The sequence below is a fragment of the Martes martes genome (assembly GCF_963455335.1).
Source record: "Martes martes genome assembly, chromosome: 10".
In the NCBI taxonomy this organism is placed as follows: domain Eukaryota; kingdom Metazoa; phylum Chordata; class Mammalia; order Carnivora; family Mustelidae; genus Martes; species Martes martes.
In genome coordinates, this window is record NC_137898.1 from 77,628,508 (window position 1) to 77,647,456 (window position 18,949).

Consider the following 18,949-nt stretch of genomic DNA (forward strand, 5'->3'; position numbering starts at 1 on the left):
GTTTCTGGAGTAAATTCTTAAAAATAAAATTGCTGGTTATATTCAAATACTCTTTCTTCTTTCTTTCAAAACGAATCAGCAAATTGTCCTCCAAAAAATTGTACACTCTCCTGCTATTTGTTTATGAGTTGGCCTGTTTCTCCTACAACTTCACCAATCCTCAATATTCTCAAACCTGATGGGGTGAAAACTTGTATATTTTAATTTCTAAAAGCCCACACATTCTAGAATACATAAAACCAAATGAATGTTTTAAAAATATTCTTATATTGTTTATGTTATATTGCTCAAAACCTTTGACAAATCTAAATTCCATTGACAAATCAAATAAAAATTTGATTTTGATTTGAGAAATAAAAATTCCTTCCTGGGAATAACTTACAGAACAATTTAATAAGCTACCCCACCCTAAATCATTTTTTACTTTATATTCATGGTATATTTTGGATTCTAAATGATCTTCCTCATTTTGAGTGGTGACACCAAGGATTTGTTTGGGGACTCCAGCCTTTCCATAATATCTTTCAATAATAGCCACTGATACCTTTCAATAATACCTTTCAATAATAGCCATTAATACTTTTCAATAATAGCCATCAATACTTCCCAATAATAAAGAACAAAAAGAAAGCACATAAATAAATTGTGCAAAAAAGAGTCTCAAGAAAAATTATTACTTGTATTGATTTGTATCATATAATCAAAGCAAAATGAGTGATCTCAGTTGAAGCCTCTAGACAAGTCCACTACCCATCCACCCTCCCCCAGCTACTGACCCTCAGTCCCTCCATATATAAATTCAGAAGCTGCAAAGCTATGCATATTATTCACAAGGCTTTGGTGTATGGTGTACAGTCATGCCACTCATTCATTATTTTATTCAACAGATATGTACTGAGCACCCATTGTACTAAGCACTGAGGTAGACCTTGCATATAAAATTATGAGCAAAAAACCCTGGGTGTGTTTTTTTTGTATGTGGAATTGTAGTCTAAATTGAGAGACAGACATTAATTAAACAATTATACACACAATATTATACATATGTAATTAAAACCTTGGGCAAGTGCTATGAATGAAAAAGTGATTTATTGAAATCTTATTATATGCCAGGTGTTGTGATAAATGTATTGCAGATCTTATGTCATGTAAGCCTCAACAACTCTGAGATAGGTCTGATAACTACCACCCTTTTCCAGATAAGAACCCAAGGCTCCTAGAAGAGAAGGAAATTGCCCAAGTTATAGCTAACAAGAGATGGAGAGATAGGATTTGATTCCACTAGTCTAACTTCAATAGCTCTGAACTTAACCATTGGCTCTACTGCCCTTCTCTCTGTGTGAATGCATTTTAGAAAACTGACCTAGTTCAGGGAGTTCAGGATTGCAGGTTTGTGAATGGATGGTGAGGAAGTGAAAGAATGGAGAATGAACTTGGGTGTGTCCACATCCATCTCCTCGGCCCCTCACCCTCCAGCTTTCTCCCCAGTGCCATCCAGCTCCTCCCAGTTCTTCCCCGCCCCTACCTTCTATCCAGGTGGTTATCAAACTAGTTTTAGCAGTGGACTTTCCTTAATTGAAAACTCTTGTGCAATCTTCGTTTACAAAACAGAGAAAGGGAATGCCATGCCTACGCACCCCTACCCACTCTGTGGTAGACCCCCCCCAGCAAAACCCCAAATAGTGTTCAACACATCACCCTATTTTACTCTCCATTTGTCCCATGTGCTAATAATTCCTATTCTGGGGGCACCTGGGTGGCTCAGTGGGTTAAGCCTCTGCCTTCGGCTCAGGTCATGATCCCAGGGTCCTGGGATCGAGCCCCTCATTGGGCTCTCTGCTCAGTGGGGAGCCTGCTTCCTCCTCTCTCTCTGCCTTCTTGGGATCTCGCTCTCTGTCAAATAAATAAAAGTTTAAAAATAATAATAACAATTCCTATTCTGGTCGGCTCAACAGAACGGAAGATCCCTAGAGGAAGGATGAATGTCTTACTCTTCCTTCCTATCTTTCGTGAGAACTCAAACAGGTGCTGAATCAGTAACAAGTGCCCAATAATTTCATTATTTCTTCTTATTTATTATTTATTATTAGAGAGAGAGCACGATGGAGGGGAGAGGCAGAGGGATAGAGGGAGAGGCAGACTCCCCACTGAGCAGGGAGCCCAACACAGGACTTGATCCCAAGACCCCAAGATCATGATCTGAGCCAAAGTCAGATGTTTAACTGATTGAGCCATCTAAGCACCCCTCTCCTTTCCCTTTTGAGTTGATGTTAAGTGAGGTGGATTCAAATCTTCCTGATTGGCACAAGAGGCCCATCCGAAGGGGTCCTTATGAACATTTACTAAGCATCTGGTTTTGTGCAGGACACTTGATACACATCATGTCAGCTAGTTCTCATGTTCCTGTGGGGTAGGTTTCAACATTCTAGCTTCACTGATAGAAAACCAAGGTATTGAGAATTTAAGTATCTTGCCCCAATCCCACAGGAAATAAATTTTAATTCATAAGCCTTTGATTCCAAAGCTCACTGAGCCCTGCTCACTGTAGCAAGCGATCTCTATAGATTAACTATGTTTTATCTTTTCTCGGAAGGAGCCCTATATCCAGATGGAACTTCTGGAAGAAATAAGAATGATGATATGGTTCCTCCTGGCAGAAATTACACCTATGTCTGGCCAGTGAGAGAAGAATATGCCCCTGCTCCAGCGGACGCCAACTGTCTGACCTGGGTGTACCATTCACACATTGACGCTCCTAAGGACATCTGCTCTGGGTTAATTGGCCCGCTACTGGTGTGCAAGGAAGGTAAGGAGCTCCTCCACCCCCAACACACACACAGACACAAACACATACAGAAGCCTATTCCCAAATGTGTTTTGCCTCCCTTTCTTGCTCCATTCGAAGGTACCTTTTCTTCTACAGAGATACTTCTAACATAGAAGGTTAGATTCTTCTAACAGTAGGAGCAATAATTCAGACTTCTGTCAAGGAAACATCATAGTGTTCTGGAACTTAAATGCTTTAAAAAAGAAAACAAGCCAGGGACATACCATACTGATAGCCATTCATGCCAGACCAACACTACACACAAGAAAGTGAGGAATGTAGCCAAATGGCCAGATTTGGTTTTGCTTTGATATTTCACATGCATGATCACTTTGTGATTTTTCCCCATTAATTGCCTTAGTGTGTCTGTGCTCTGTCAGTAACACTGGCTCCCTCCAGGAGCAAGGTTTTCAAGTCTCTGGTTGTGAGGGCCTCTGTTCTATGACTTTTCTATGATTCTGTCATTTCTATTAAAATCCTTTGTTGCTTTCATGTTGTGGTCACTCTTGTTCCTATAAGTCTTTGGCCAACTTCAAACTTACCTGATACCATTGGCAAAAGGCAAAACTCATCTTGATTTAATTCATTTTGAACTTTTTTCTCCACTTTTTTGGATGTCCCCCCTGATAGGTATCCTGAATAAATATTCAGGGGCAAGGACAGATGTGGACCGAGAGTTCGTTATAATGTTTACTCTGGTGGATGAGAATCAAAGCTGGTACCTTGATGAAAATATCAGACATTTCTGCACCGACCCTGATTCAGTTGACAAAAAAGATGCTGTTTTCCAGAGAAGTAACAAAATGCATGGTGAGTGTCTCCTGTATTATCAAATATATACTGAATGCTTTTTGTGGATCTGATACTATGAGGGATGAAGAAACACAGAAAGTCTAACCTGGTTTTCTAGGATTGATAACTTAGTGATAAGGATGGTTAGGAAGTGATAAAACACAGTCCATGTGAGAACATAAAACAATCTGAGAAGAGATGAGGCAATAGATATCCCCTGAATTGAGTATGACAAGCTATGGTATGGAAAATGGAAGGGTTAGTTATAATCAGGAAAGAATCAGGAGGTGATCCTAGAGAGGATGGGTAGGTCTATGTTGACAGGAGAAAGGAAAATGAATCACCATCATGTAACAATTCTGTGGTTTGCAACCTTTTGCATTATTCCAGTAACCATTTCCTGAGTGCTAAATTTCAAAAATTATACTGTATGCTGTATTTAAATACATGCTTGTGAATTTGTTATATTTCCCAGCCATTCTGGGTTTTTTTTTTTTTTTTGAGAGAGAGAGAGAGAAAATGTTTTTTTTTTTTTTTAAGATTTTACTTATTTATTTATTTGTCAGAGAGAGAGAGAGAGAGAGAGAGCGCACACAAGCAGGCAGAGGCAGAGAGAGAAGCAGACTCCCTGCTGAGCAAGGACCCCAATGTGGGACTCGATCTGAGGACCCTGGGATCATGACCTGAGCTGAAGGCAGCGGCTTAACCAACTGAGCCACCCAGGTGCCCCGAGAGAGAGAATCTTAAGCAGACTCCACACCCAGCATGGAGCCCAACACGGCTCAATCTCACGACCCTGAGACCATGATCTGAGCTAAATCAACAGTTGAATGCTGAACTGACTGAGTCCCAGGTGTCCCTCCCAGACAATCTTTCAATCAACATTTATTGAGCATTCATTATGTGCCAGACCCCATATTTGAAAATAGTGAATTTCTATAGTTATCTTCTTCATCGAGACATACCACTTACCCACATCTGTTTTGCAGAAGAGTGGTTCAATACAGAATTTTAGGATGTGGGGATTATTAAGTAGTCTCATTCTTCTGTTTTCTCATAGAGTTCTAATGAACATAAGGAACATCTTCAATGTAAACAAACACCCCATGTCATTCATTGATAAATTTCCTCTATATTTGCTTCTCTACCTCCCAGAACCCACCCTAACCAAGATTTAGTTACAAAATCATAAGAGAGAGGGAAGGAGCTGAAGATCACCTGATCCCCCCCATTTTACAGAAACTGAAAGTCAAGAGACCATCAATGACTTGGGGCACCTGAGTGGCTCAGTGGGTTAAGCCTCTGCCTTCGGCTCAGGTCATGATCTGATATGGGATAGAGCCCCGCATCGCATTGGGTTCTCTGCTCAGCAGGGAGCCTGCTTCCCCCTCTCTCTGCCTGCCTCTCTGCCTACTTGTGATCTCTCTCTGTCAAATAAATAAATAAAATCTTAAAAAAAAAAGAGAGAGAGACTATCAATGACTTGCCTAAGGTCAAAGTGATAATTAGGGCCAGAGTTGCCTGAGAGAAGCTCAGAAGCAACTCCTTCGAGGAGGAGCCCCACAGCAAATAAATGTTAATTTGGTTGTGTTTGATTCCAAAGTGCGTCAAGGTGTTAAGTGTCAGTAACTGACGATTTCTATGGCGTCGCACACACTCTCTGTTCTTTCTAGTGGTATTTCAGCAACCTTGTGTGAGGGGAGTGTTTGGACAATATTTTAGGAGGGAAGAAGTAAAGGAGAGAAGGGAGGGAGGCAGGGAAGGAAGTGAAGGATGGAATAAAGACCTAAATTTGAAACATTGCTGTGTCCAATCAACTTTTATCCACATGCTTTATAAAATGGTGGCAATGATCTCAAATCTTGCTGAAAACTACTGGGATGGTTTACAACTCAGCTGCCTACATAATTCCTGTCGCTCTTCCAAATGAAAATGTCCAACAAAAAGGAATCAATTACATAAAGCAAATACAGACTGTATTTAAAATAAAAATGAGTCTGGGGGTATCTGGCTGGCTTAGTTGTAGATCATGGGACTCTTGATCTCAGGGTTGTAGGTTTGAGCCCCACACTGGGTATAGAGACGACTTAAAAATAAACTCTTAAAAAAATAAAAAATAAGGGCATCTGGGTAGCTAAGGTGGTTAAGCAACCAACTCTTGGTTTCAACTCAGGTCATCATCTTGTGGTTGTAGCGTCAAGCCCTTTGTCTGGCTCCACACTCAACTTGGAGTCTGGTGAATATTGTCTCTCTTGCACTCTCTCTAAGATGGATAAATAAATACAATCTTTAAAAATAAATAAATAAAAATAAAAAATAAAAATCAGCCTGTATGCAGAAGTAGATGTTTGCAAACAACCAATCTTGAACGTATTGCATGGGGCACTGGGTGTGGCGCATAAACAATGAATTCTGGAACACTGAAAAGAAATAAAAAAACAAAACCTAAAAAACAGAACAAAACAAAAAAGCAATCTTCTTTATCAATCTACCAGTAAAAGAGACCTAACCAAGAATAGAAAAACATCAACTTTAAAAAATAAAAAACAACAAAAACTAGTCCATAGAAGATGCTCAGTCAATGTAAGATTTATTGGTAATTTTCTTTAAACTTACAAAAATTATTTAGGATCAGTTGTGCTGCCTTAGTCATTGTTATCTTAGTAACAATTGCTTTTTCACTCAGTTTGAATCTAAGAAGTGATATTATGACTCTTGGTGGGTACTAAGGAGGGCATGTATTCATGGAGCACTGGGTGTGGTGCATAAACAATGAATCTTGGAACACTGAAAAAATAAAATAAAATAAAACCCCCCAAAACAAACAAAAAAAAAAACAACAACAAAAAACCAACCCTGAATCAAGTTTTCTTCTGCACTTGGTCAAGTCCTGCTGCTGTTCAGATGATTCAAAAGACGAGGTCTTGGACTTCCAGCCTAAGTTGAATCAATTAAATGTTGCCCCAGCAAGACCTAATAACAAGTCCCTGCTTTCTCCCTGCTTTCCTTTTTCCTGCTCACTTTTGTTACTTAAATTAAGTAGCTCCTATGTGCCTGCTTTTCTGCTGGGTCCTGACAGCTGAGGAATGAGTGACACAGGGTTTCCAAAGTCAGGGAACAGAGTCCTGTAGGGAAGTCAGGTATGAAAATGAAGGATCCTTAGAGGAAGTGGCTGAACCATCCTGAAAGTCTGAGCAGTGTTCTGTTCACTTCTGATCTCATTATTGTGTTCACACAGCAGCTCCAAGGCTGTTTTTCCTACATGCTCATCTCTACTTTTATTTTTATTTATTTTTAAGATTTTATTTATTTATTTGACAGAGAGAGATCACAAGTAGGCAGAGAGGCAGGCAGAGAGAGAGGAGGAAGCAGGCTCCCTGCTGAGCAGAGAGCCTGATGTGGGGCTCGATCCCAGGACCCTGGGATCATGACCCAAGCCGAAGGCAGAGGCTTTAACCCACTGAGCCACCCAGGCACCCCTCATCTCTACTTTTATTGAGTGTTTTTCTCTTAAAAAACCCAGTACCTTTCATTCCTTTCTGGGACCATAGCTTATAAAAGGAGCCATGCTTTTCTGCACAAAAACATGACAAAAAACGATCAGGGCTAATTTTTCAGCCGTGTTAGAGTGTGTGTTACCACCTCTATGGGGAAGACTCTTCCACCAGTGTGTTTCTGTTTTTCAGCCCTCAATGGATACCTCTTTGGAAACCTCCCAGAGCCTGAGATGTGTGTTGGTGAATCGGTGTCCTGGCACCTCTATGGGATGGGGAACGAAATAGACATCCATTCCATCTATTTTTATGGCAACACATTCATCAGCAGAGGGCATCGGACTGATGTCATCAACCTGTTCCCAGCCACCTTACTGACAACAGAAATGGTAGTTGAGAATCCTGGGAAGTGGATGATAACTTGCCAAGTTAGTGATCACCTACGAGGTAAAAAGAACGAAGACCAGTGTAGTGTGTGGAGGTTTCGAGGGAGATGATTATACCACACAGTCAATGATGCTCATTCAGTGTCTGTTGTTAGATAGGTTCCTGTATCATATTTAATTTGAATATAAAGGAAAATGTACAATGATCATTTATTTGTCATCCTATCAACAGATATTTATTCATCAAGTCCCTATAAAAAAAAGTGGGTGGGTGAATGAAAGAAATGGTAAGACCTTCAAGGAGCCTACGGTCTAGTAGTTAGAATTAGTTAGACATTCACAAAGGAATAAAATTTTAGGCAGAAAGATAAATGGTCTTTGTTCGTTAGAATTATTTCTCTAGAACAAGCAGAGGGACTTCCTGAGGAATTAGCTCCTAATCTGAGTCTTGAAATATGGGTAGGAATTGAACAGATGCAGAAGGGAAGAAAGACTTCCCAGGCAGAGTTAGTACCATGAACCAGGAAAAAGACATATTCTATATGAGCAACTGTAAATAGAAAAATAACATTTTAGCATTGGAGAGAAATTTACACATAATCTGGACCAACCCACCATCCAATTCTTGAATTTCCTTTTGGACATCTCTTTCAAGTAATTGTAGCAACCCGTTTCAACCCTGGGCTGCTCTGTTAGAATGCTCTTCCTTATATTGAGACAAGATCCAATGATAGTTGCAAAATCCTATTATTTACATGATAAACATTTCTTTTTTACTTAAATGCCTATTGAATGACTTAGTCTTGGTCCCTTGGGACCACACAGAAAGGGTCTCTACTCAGCTGGACCACAGGCTTATGCCAGGAGAGTGATAAGAGAGAAGCCTACAGAAGTAGAGCCTAGCGAGAGGAGATTTATAAGGCAAGACTAAGAAGTCAGGACTGTGTCTGGAAAGCCAAGTGGGTTCTTCCACATCCTTAGGCACATCAGTGACATAATCAGTGAACAATTTAGGAAGATAAGTTTGATATCTGTGTGCAGAAAGGATTTGATGGAGAGATTCTGGCCATTGGATGCTAGTGAAGAAGCATTGTCAACATTAGAGTTAGACATAGAAAAAGTCTGGCCTAAGACAGTGAAAACAAAATAGATTTTTAAAAAGGTATCAATGGAATAGATACAGAAGAAATAATGTGTGATTACACATTATTGTATTGTACACATTGTGTGATTACACACAAATAATGTGTGATCACCACCCACAGTCACCAGCAGGTACAGGGATGCAACTCTCCAGGGCAGCTTTGATAACACATTCTTGTTCTTGTCAACCTTAAGCATCTAGTATTAACATTAGTCAGCTGGGTTATTCCAATTCAATTCAATTCAATAAATGTTGAGTGGATCAGTAAATATATACCAGATACATATTGTCTTCTGGGAAGACAAAGTGATCAAGACAAGATTCCCATTCTTATTTGCCCCCACCCCCAGTTTTATTGAGGTATAATTGACACATAGGAATTGCATATATTTAAGATGTAAAACTTGATTGATTGATTCATTCATTCATGAGAGGCAGAGAAAGAGCCAGAAGGAGAAGCAGGCTCCCCACTGAGCAGAGATCCCAATGCGGGACTCCATCCCAGGACCCTGGAATCATGACCTGAGCCCAAGGCAGATGCCCAACCCTCTGAGCCACCCAGGAACCCCTGATGTTTTGATATACGCATACTGTGAACTCATCACCACACTCAAACTAATTAACATATCCGTAACCTCGCATGGTTAACTGTGTGTATGTGCACATCCATGCTAAGAACACTTGAGATCTCAAAGACTACAAAGTTTCAGTTATGCAAGATGAATACATTCTGGAGGCCTGCGTACAGCATAGTGACTATGGTCAATACTGTAGTGTGTACTCGAAATTTCCTAAGAGGGTGGATATTAAGCGTTCTTACTGCAAGATTCCTATTCTTACAGGGCCTCATGCTGTTATATGTAGGAAGAAACTAGTTCTAAAATCAAGGCATTTGCAGCTATTTGAGACTAGTAAGATTGCAAAGCAGGGCCAGTGGTTGTGGACATAAGCTGGTGTTTGTACATTACTGAAATATAGTTTTTCCTAAATTGTCCATACCCTCAGAAAAAAATTATCATAAAAAATTAGAAAATACACTTAATTTTAAAAATCAATAAACCTGTCTGAGGATAATGGTGTTACATTTTGAGGAACATTCTCCCTCTATTTTCTATACACAAATGCATGTTACTTATAAAATGAAATGAATCTATTAATACTGACCTTTATCTTACTTTTCCCACTTATTAATATATTAGAAATATATTTCCATGTCAGTGAATATAGAGCTACTTTGTCATTATTAACCCTCCCGGTGTCTTTTCAAAGGAGATGACGAATTAACTAACCAAAACTCTTGGCTTAACACTTGTATTTTCCCCCCATTTTGGTGGGGCTATGATAAACCATACTAAAATCCCCAGTTCACTGATATGTTGCAATTTTGTCCGATATTTCTTTAGGAAAACTCTTAGATTTAGAATTCTTGGGTCAAAGAGTTTGTTTTTGCTCTTAAAGCTATGGACGGATACACATTGCCAAATTCCCTTTTACTCTTTGCCCTTAGTGTGTGAGCATTCCCCATTATCTGCCAACACTGAGAATTGTTAGTGTTTTCAATCTTTACCAATCTGATAAACAGACAACAGTGTCGCTTGGTTACTATTGACATCGAACTTTTTTTTTTTCATGTGTTTATAGGTCAATGGTATTTAGAAAGATTTGTGAATAATCTATTGATGTCCCTTGCCCATTTTCCACTGAGAGATTTACTTTCCTCTTTCTTATTTGCCAAATATTTTTACACATTAATCTTTTGTCCTATGGGTTAAAATATACCCCCACTCACCATTTATCATTCCCTTTTAACTTCATTAAGGTCCTGTTTTCTGTACAAAAGTTTTGTTTGTTTGTTTGTTTACTTTTTAGTCTAGGTTATTTTTTAATGTATTTCATTGATTTTCTATTTGAAATATATTCTTGAAAATTTTAATGAAAAAGTTTTGCCATCAATGTTTACAAATTCAAATCTAGCCGTCTTCTCCTGTCAGATGTCTTTTGTGAGCATTTATGCTCTGGCTTGTGGTTTTCCTCTGTTCTGCAGCTGGCATGCTGGGACAATATAATGTTGGTAACTGCAAAGGTGATATTCCTCACCCCAAAATGAAGGGTCAACAGAGGCACTACTTTATAGCAGCTGAAAAAATCCTTTGGGATTATGCTCCTCAAGGCTATAACAAATTCAATGGTCTTCCCCTAAATGCTTCTGGCAGGTAAGTACTCTTTGCTGGCCGTTCTAAACTTCTCATAAGAGAGAACTCTGTTAGACCTTTAGACCTCACTGGTGTCCCCAGCCGTTCTCCATAGATGACGTAACGACACCACTTAAAGGGTTCTGAGCCCCATAATGTACATATGGCTGAGAATTGGTGGAGCATTTATTGTGTCATGATTGGCTGGTTATATCAAAGCACTACGTTCATTCATTCATTCACGAAACGTTTCTTGAGCACCTATTGGGTGCAAATTGCAATGCTAAGTGCCACGAGAAATACTAAGCTGCCAGAGAATAGAATAAGGCCTTTGCACACGTGGAGATGACTGTTTTGAAGAGAGAATAAGACAGGGCTCTCTTTCAGTGGAGGTGAACTGGCCAAGGAAATTTGCCCTTTGTGGTTCAAGGACAGCCTGCTAAGTTATGCCCCCTCTACCCAGAGTGTCCTTTTCCTATCTGTCCAGCAAAATGTTATTTTTCCTTCAAAGTCTAATTCTAATGTTACCTCTTAAGTGATGCCACCCCTGACTCCCAAGTCGTTAATCATTTTCTCTCTCATAGCATGTAGTATTTTTCAAATTAAATCTAACAATCCATTAAGTAAGTGGATGTGGACCCCTGTGAGTTGTTATTATGGAATCCTGTGCAATGATGTCTGTGAAATCATTTTAAAATGTACAGTATGATACCAAGAATGGTCATTATTACCCTATGATCCCTTTTGTGTTTGAGGGAATGTTTTTAAAACTCTCTTTGTGGGGGCGCCTGGGTGGCTCAATGGGTTGAAGCCTCTGCCTTCGGCTCGGGTCATTGTCCCGGGGTCCTGGGATTGAGCCCGGCGTCAGGCTCTCTGCTCGGCGGGGAGCCTGCTTCCCCCTCTGTCTCTGCCTGCCTCTCTGCATGCTTGTGATCTCTCTCTATGTCAGATGAATAAATAAAATCTTAAAAAAAAAGAAAAAAATTCTCTTTGTGATGGATAAGATACCCTTCATTCATTTCATCATAAATTTATTTATTTATTTATTTATTGATGCCCTTGAACCTAACCTAAAGAATCCATATGAACCATATATGAACCTGTTTGATATCAACACTCTAGATTGACTAGTATTTCTCTATAAACAGAATAATGAGATTGGCATTGGGAATTTTGTCTTAGAACCCTTCCAGAATTCTGAAGCACCTTATAAAAATGAAATATTAAGGGTGCCTGGGTGGCTCAGTCATTAAGCGTCTGCCTTCAGCTCAGGTCGTGATCCCAGGGTCCTGGAATAGAGCCCTGCATCGGACTCCCTGCTCAGTGCGAAGCCTTCTTCTCCCTCTCCCACTCCCCCTGCTTTTGTTCCCTCTCTCACTATCTCTCTCGCTGTGTCGAAAAGAAAAAAGGAAATATTAAAGCATATTTAACTGATAATTAATGTGATATATGAAAACACAACATAAAAATTGACATGAGGGTTGCAGAGAGGTGTAAGGCAGTGTTCCCACCCTTGGATCAGAAAGAGGCTGTATGCGCAGAGGAAAATAACTTGGCAAGTTATAAATAAGATCAAGACGAGTTGTCCAGACAAGTGAGTTCTCTGGGTGTTCAGAGAGAGCTAAGATAGCCAAGGAACACTTCACAGAGGAAACGGGACTTGAGCAGAATCTTGAAGAACAGTGGAGTTTATATAAGCGAATCATTAGGAGGGAAATTTTAGATGCAGGGGTCAGCGAAATCAAAATGACTGGATGGGGAATTTGCACAGGGGAGTGGAGGTTTGCCTAGAACCATAGGGAGAGGATTGGGTAAACTGGATCTCAATCCCAGAGGTCCTGTAATCCTTTTGAACTTTATCTGATTGGAGGATGTAAGCAGGTGAAGATGTTGGAGCAGGAAATGGCAGTGAAAATTACCATCTTGGAGGTTAGTGTTGTAGTAGCGCGAGGCAAGAGGGAGGGCATAGAGTGTGTAGCTGGAGCTTCATAAAATGTTGCAAACACAAGGTGAAGGGGGCAGGTACGGGGATTGTGGCAGTGGAGAGAAAGGCAAGGAAAAGAGGCCAAAAGGGTACAGAGAAGGAAGGATGAACAAGATAAGGAGATAAGGCAGAGAAAGAAGACAAAGTCAGACTGTGTGACTCCAAGAGTGGTCGTACCATCAGCAAAACTAAGGCCTCGAGAGACAGTGCTAGTCAGGATCCACACCACTGTAGTTATAACTTGGGAATTTGGTATGTCATGTATACAGTTTATATGATGACTCTCCATTGACTAAACCATTTGGTTAACTAGACACTCCATACCTTAATCGTGTCAGATATGAAAGAGCTTACTAGAAGCAGAGAATATTCATACTGACATCAGCAAGAGAGAGAGGGATATTTCTTACTCTGGAAAGAAACCGGTTAGCTCTTTACTTTGTAGAACGCCATTCTGGGACTCCAGGGCCGGTAAGTATGGAGTTCACCTGTGTTTTCTTCTGTCGCTAGACCTCTGGGGAAGAAAGTACGGTGGCTAAGAGAGGAATGAGCTTGACCACCATCCAGCCCTCTGGAGACTTTCAAAGCTGCCTGACTATTCCTGGGAACTTGGTTGAAGACTGGGCCATCTTTCCCGGGGAGATGGGTGGGTGAATGAGCTAAGATAATGAAAGGAAGCTCCATGATTAAGGCATCTGGTGGATATGTAGAGATGTGGTCTCAGTCAGGTTCCTGTTCTTTACACAGTGACTCCGAGCTCTACTTCACACAAGGGGACAACAGAATTGGAGGAAAATATTGGAAGGCTCAGTATATGGAGTATGTTGATGCAACTTTTACTCGAAGAAAGAGACTCTCTGAGGCAGAAGCCCATCTTGGAATTCTTGGTAGAATAAAACCATCTGTCATGTTTTGAATGGGGGGAGAGGTCTAGTGGGGCATATATGTACATGGAATGACTCTTCTTCTCCTGCCTATATTCACTTCCCTCTGCCCCTTTTCATCCTCTTCTCCCTCCTCCTCTTGATATCTTTCAGGCCCCGTCATTCGGGCAGAGGTGGGCGATACCCTGCTAGTGACCTTTGCCAACAAAGCCGACAAAGTCTACAGTATTTTGCCCCATGGCGTGATCTATGACAAGGCCTCTGATGCAGCCCCAAACGTAGATGGTGAGTCTCAGCCTGACCTCGTGGAGGAAAGAGGATGAGGGAACAGAGGACTTAGAACTGGGTAGATTTGGTTCAAATGCTTTTCTTACCAGCCCTGAGAGCTTGTTTGAGCTTGTACCTTACTCTTTCCTTACCAACGCAGATGGTGACACTCACCTCACAGGGCTTCGAAAGGAGCGCGAGAGAATTCAGGGCGGGGTCTGCTCCACAATAGGCACTTAGGAAATGTTCATTTCTTTCCTTTTCCCTCAGTAATGTAATAAGTCTCAAAGTGAGCTACGTTCATAGTCACCTCCACTTCCCTAAGATGGAAAGTTTTTCAGCCACAGGTTACACAGGATTCTGTGGGTGACAGCTGAGGGTGAAATCTGATTTCCAGGGTTTGGTTGACATCAAAATCCTACACATGGTCTTCACTCTGTCTCTGTTGACAAATATTTATCTATAATCAGTCTTATGTGCTTACCATCATATTCAGCCCTCCCCATCACAGAGTAGGAAGCAGAGACTCCCTACATGTAAGAAAGGGAGCTTCTGCCCAGTGGCCACAGGAACTAGGCTTCCACTCATGATACTGCTCTTGGGAACCTCCTAGTCTCCTTGGAAGTCTTCCCCATCCCTGCAGCAGACATCACAAATGTCTGGGATACTTCATGCCCAAGGATGGGGCTAGGCCCAGTCCAGAGAAGGCTTTGAGGTGATGGTAAGAGAAGAGAGAAGGGAGGACTGGAGGGAGAATCCCCCCTCCCCAGACCCATCATCATTCCCTGCTCCTGCAGCAACCTCTCTCCTACCTGTACTTTCTCCTTGGTCAGAGTGCTCATAGTCACTCTGTGTGTGCGTGTGTGTGTGTGTGTGTGTAGGAAGATCACCAGTAACAGCCCAAATGTCTGTATTTTCTATCATTTACCTTAGCAAATTTACTGGGTACACTTTTGCAAAGCTCTGGACAAGGTGCGGAGAGTTTCTGGCCTCAACATGGCTGGAGACACTCAACGTGTTCATTTGGCACTCCAATGTGTGGGTTGAGTGCCAAGTCTTTAGAATCAGACAGCCCTGAGTTTGAATCCCAGACCTGCCACTTACCAACTTTGTCCCCCTGTGTCTTCCCCTACCTCCTCTATCTCACGGTTATTTGGCTTATTTCCCAGTTCAACCTAGATTTCAAACTGTTTAAGGATAGGGCTCTTGCTTAACTTTTTGGGGTATCCTCTGCAGTACAATGTATTGGGGTATCCTCTGAGTACAATGTATTTCACATACGAAGACTGAGAGTTTGTGGATTTACATTTAATTGGTAGAGAGGCAATTATCACTCTTTTCATATTTGCTAACCCTAGTATTTGGGTAAGAAAGAGTATCTGCAGAGACACTAAATGTAATCTCGGAAGAAGATAACCCTTGGATATAGGCTTCTTCCATTTCATAACTGTGGACTATGGCGGTGAGCTCCCTGGTAAGATACACAACTGGAAACAACTGCCCTTCTACAAAATACATCAGAGAGAGACCCCAGGGCTGGAAGACCCAGTCTGACAAATTTAATGTCCTTGGCTCTTTCTTTGAGAGTGACTTTCATCTTTCATCTTTCATCTGCTCAGGATTTCTGAAGCCAGGGGCTCATGTGAAGCCAGGTGAAACCTTCACATACAAGTGGACGGTGCCTGAGAGCGTAAGCCCGACAGCAGGTGATCCCCCCTGTCTGACCTATCTTTACTTCTCAACGGTGGATCCTATCCAGGACACCAGTGCTGGCCTTTTGGGGCCCTTGCTAGTCTGTAAGAAGGGTGCTCTCAATGCCGATGGGACACAGGTAGGCCATCAAAGGTCACAAATTCTCCTCAGGGTTGTATATGGGAGAGGGCAGTAATATGGCTAGGGATTAGAGTATAATAAGGTGTCAGATATGAAAAAAAATGTTTGATTTTTCCTCCTTCTTCTTAAAACTGACTTAAAATACAGAATATTTTATTTTTTGTAAATTTAAGATCTGAATTTAAACTTAAGGTAAATTTAAGGTCTGAAAGTTATAGATGCCCACCCAGAAACCCAGGATTTCTGTTTGTTGTGGCTGGAATTTGGTAGGTCCCTGTCCCTGTGCGTTGCTTTAATTCTAGAATCTTCAGAGATCTATGTGAACTGTGAATTGGGACCCTTTCTTCTTGGACAAGGTTTCTCAAACTTGGTCACATGTTAGAATCACAAAGGGGACCTTTTAAACATCTTTCATTCCAGTGCTCCAAACCAATTAAACCACAATCTCCAGGTGCTTTCCAGTGTGTAGCCAGGGTAGAGAACCACCGTAACTCACCACTGTAAGCTGCAAGTGAATCACTAGAGTCAAGGGCACAAGAAAACATGTAGATAATTTCTTGGAAGCCCCAACTTGGAGGCATTACTAGCTGCATTGACTAGTGTGGCAAAGCATAGTATTTCAAGCTATGACTACATGATATTAAACACATTGATGAAAGGAGGAAAATCTGATCACATAACCATTTTGATTTATTTCACAATCAGACATAGCAAGACTATTTATTTACATGGTATATTTTATAATGTTTGGCATTATAAGCACCCACTTCTAGGCTCCAGGGATTTCTAGGTAGAAGACACAAAGTGTCTTGGCCCACCTCAGATTTTCATTTCCCTGCACAAAGTGCCAATTGTGGAAATATCTATTAGAGGCTCAGTGTGTCACTGGCCCTCCAGGTGGGCCCTCAATAATGCATGTGTAATAAGATTGAACAGTTACACTTTACCCCATCAGTTACATAAGGCAAAGCAGAATGACCATCCCTATTTTAAAGTTAAAGAAACTGAAGTCCAAAGACATTGAGTGATATCCCAAGTAGTAAGTAGTGAAACTCAATGGTAACAGAGGGCTTTGAATTTCCAACTTTGTTTATTTTCCCCATACAATACCCTTCTTCCTATAGCTAAATACTGGAGCCCAGGAAATTGAGTGCCAGAAAACTTCTGTGAGGTAGTTCTGATTTTGTCCCTATTACATCCATTTGATGGTATTTTGGATGCTTGCTAGAAGCACCTCGTAGCATGTGAAGGTTGTTGCCTGAGTCAAACACCACTCATGGTCAGTCCATTTACATGAAGTTCATGAAAAATTAATAGCACCCTGAAATACCCCACACCTGGGACTTGGCTGAGAGAGAAATCCATTTGGCCAAAGTTTTTTTCAATATGAAAAGTACTTATGAAACACATGCTAAAGCAGGCCTTCAATAGGTCAAAGCTTAGGTCTCTTCTCATCAGGCAGATCGAGAACACAAAAAGATGTATTTGTATCTTTTTCCAGGAAATTCTCCCAGGGGTGAATCGATGTCACAGAATCTAACCAGGTGCTAATAGAGCCCATCGCTAATGCCCATGCCTTCTACAATGGCCACTTAATCAGACTCCCTACTTCGACTCTCTTTCTCTCCAGCCATCTATGCCTATCTTATTTTGAATAGTTTTTATTTTGAATAATTTCAGACTCATGAAAAAGTTGCAAAAAAAAAAACCTCCAAGAAGAATCCCCATATATCCTTCACCCAGATTCCCCAAATATAAACATTTTACCTCATTTGCTTTATTAGCTTTCTCTTCATTTTTCAGTTGTTTTTTTTCCCCGGACCTCTTTGAGGTAGGTTATTGACTTGCTGTCTCCTCAGCGTGTTTCTGAAAAGTGAGGTCACTCTCTGACTTAAATACAACATAATTATGCAGGTCAGGAAATTAGTCTAGATACAGTACTATTATCAAATCTGAGCACCCTTGAAAATTTTGCTGTCTTCCCAATGTCATTCAAAACAAAAGAAAAATATATTTTGCCTCATCCAAGGTCTCATCTAGATCATGTATCATCCCCTCTTCATGTCCCTGTTTCTCCTGTGATCTGTTTCTTCACAGGGAAGCAAGTGTGACTTTTCTAAAATGCAAATAATATCAAGTCATTATCCATGTTAAACACCCTCCACTAACACACACACACACACACACACACACAACCCACCCTCTAGTGACTCCCTATCACACTTAGAATAAAAAATCTATATTCCTTAGCCTAGACCTATGTGCCCAACCTCTGACCCCTTCTTTGATATATCTCCCTTACTCCCTCATGCCTGTTTCTACTCCACCCATATAAGCCTTGCTGTTCCTTGAATAGGCCAACCTTATCCTTGGCTTAGTGCCTCTTTCCTAGGTTCCCTCTGCCTGGAATGCCTTCCCCTGACCTTTGCATGGGTGGCTCTTCATGTCACCTCCTTAGAAAAGCCTTCCTTCCCTGAAACCCAGGTTAAAGTCATACTCTATCACATCCCCACTTTCATAGGACACTTTCTTTTTTTATTTTTTATGTGTCTAGTATGTTTCCTCTAATGAGAATACAAGTAGCAGGGAGCAGGAAAGTTGTCTGTCTTATCTTCATTTCCCAGAATGATGTCTGATGTACTGTTGACACTCAACTGATACTTGTGGTTGAATAAATGAAATACAAGATAAGTACTCCATCTTCAAATTCATATTAAGAAGTTTAGGTAGCAGAAAAAAAACATGTTACAAACACTTAAACATTAAACGTGTGGCCTGCAAGTAGACCCTAAAAATTCCAAGACAATCTTATTTGCAAAACTCACTTCCCGTTTCCACATTTCAACACTCAAAGTTGTATGATGGATCATGATTCAGACCTCCCAGTTTCCCTGCTGCTCTGGGATCCTAAATCATACTGATGTAAGTACTCTTCACAAAAGATCTTTGTGCTGTGGACACTCGCCATCACTCAGATGCATTCCATGCACAGGTGGTAGGGTGGATTAATCCAAGTTCTCCAGAGAAACAGAATCATAAGGACATATAAGTAAACAGAAATAGACATAAGGAACTGGCTCACATTATTATGGAGGCTGAGAAGTTTCAGAATCTGCAGAGAGAATCAGCAAGCAAGAACCCCAGGA

General features: G+C 40.8%; 1 protein-coding gene across 1 annotated transcript in view; it reads left to right on the plus strand.

Moving 5' to 3' along the window:
• The window catches only part of HEPHL1 (hephaestin like 1), a 94,443-nt gene that overhangs the window by 19,055 nt on the left and 56,439 nt on the right, over nt 1–18,949 (plus strand). The window contains exons 3-9 of the mRNA XM_080816833.1: nt 2,594–2,806; nt 3,458–3,637; nt 7,306–7,560; nt 10,688–10,856; nt 13,567–13,706; nt 13,857–13,988; nt 15,590–15,801. Coding sequence (XP_080672959.1) covers nt 2,594–2,806; nt 3,458–3,637; nt 7,306–7,560; nt 10,688–10,856; nt 13,567–13,706; nt 13,857–13,988; nt 15,590–15,801 — 1,301 coding nt within the window. The remainder of the gene's footprint in view (nt 1–2,593; nt 2,807–3,457; nt 3,638–7,305; nt 7,561–10,687; nt 10,857–13,566; nt 13,707–13,856; nt 13,989–15,589; nt 15,802–18,949) is intronic.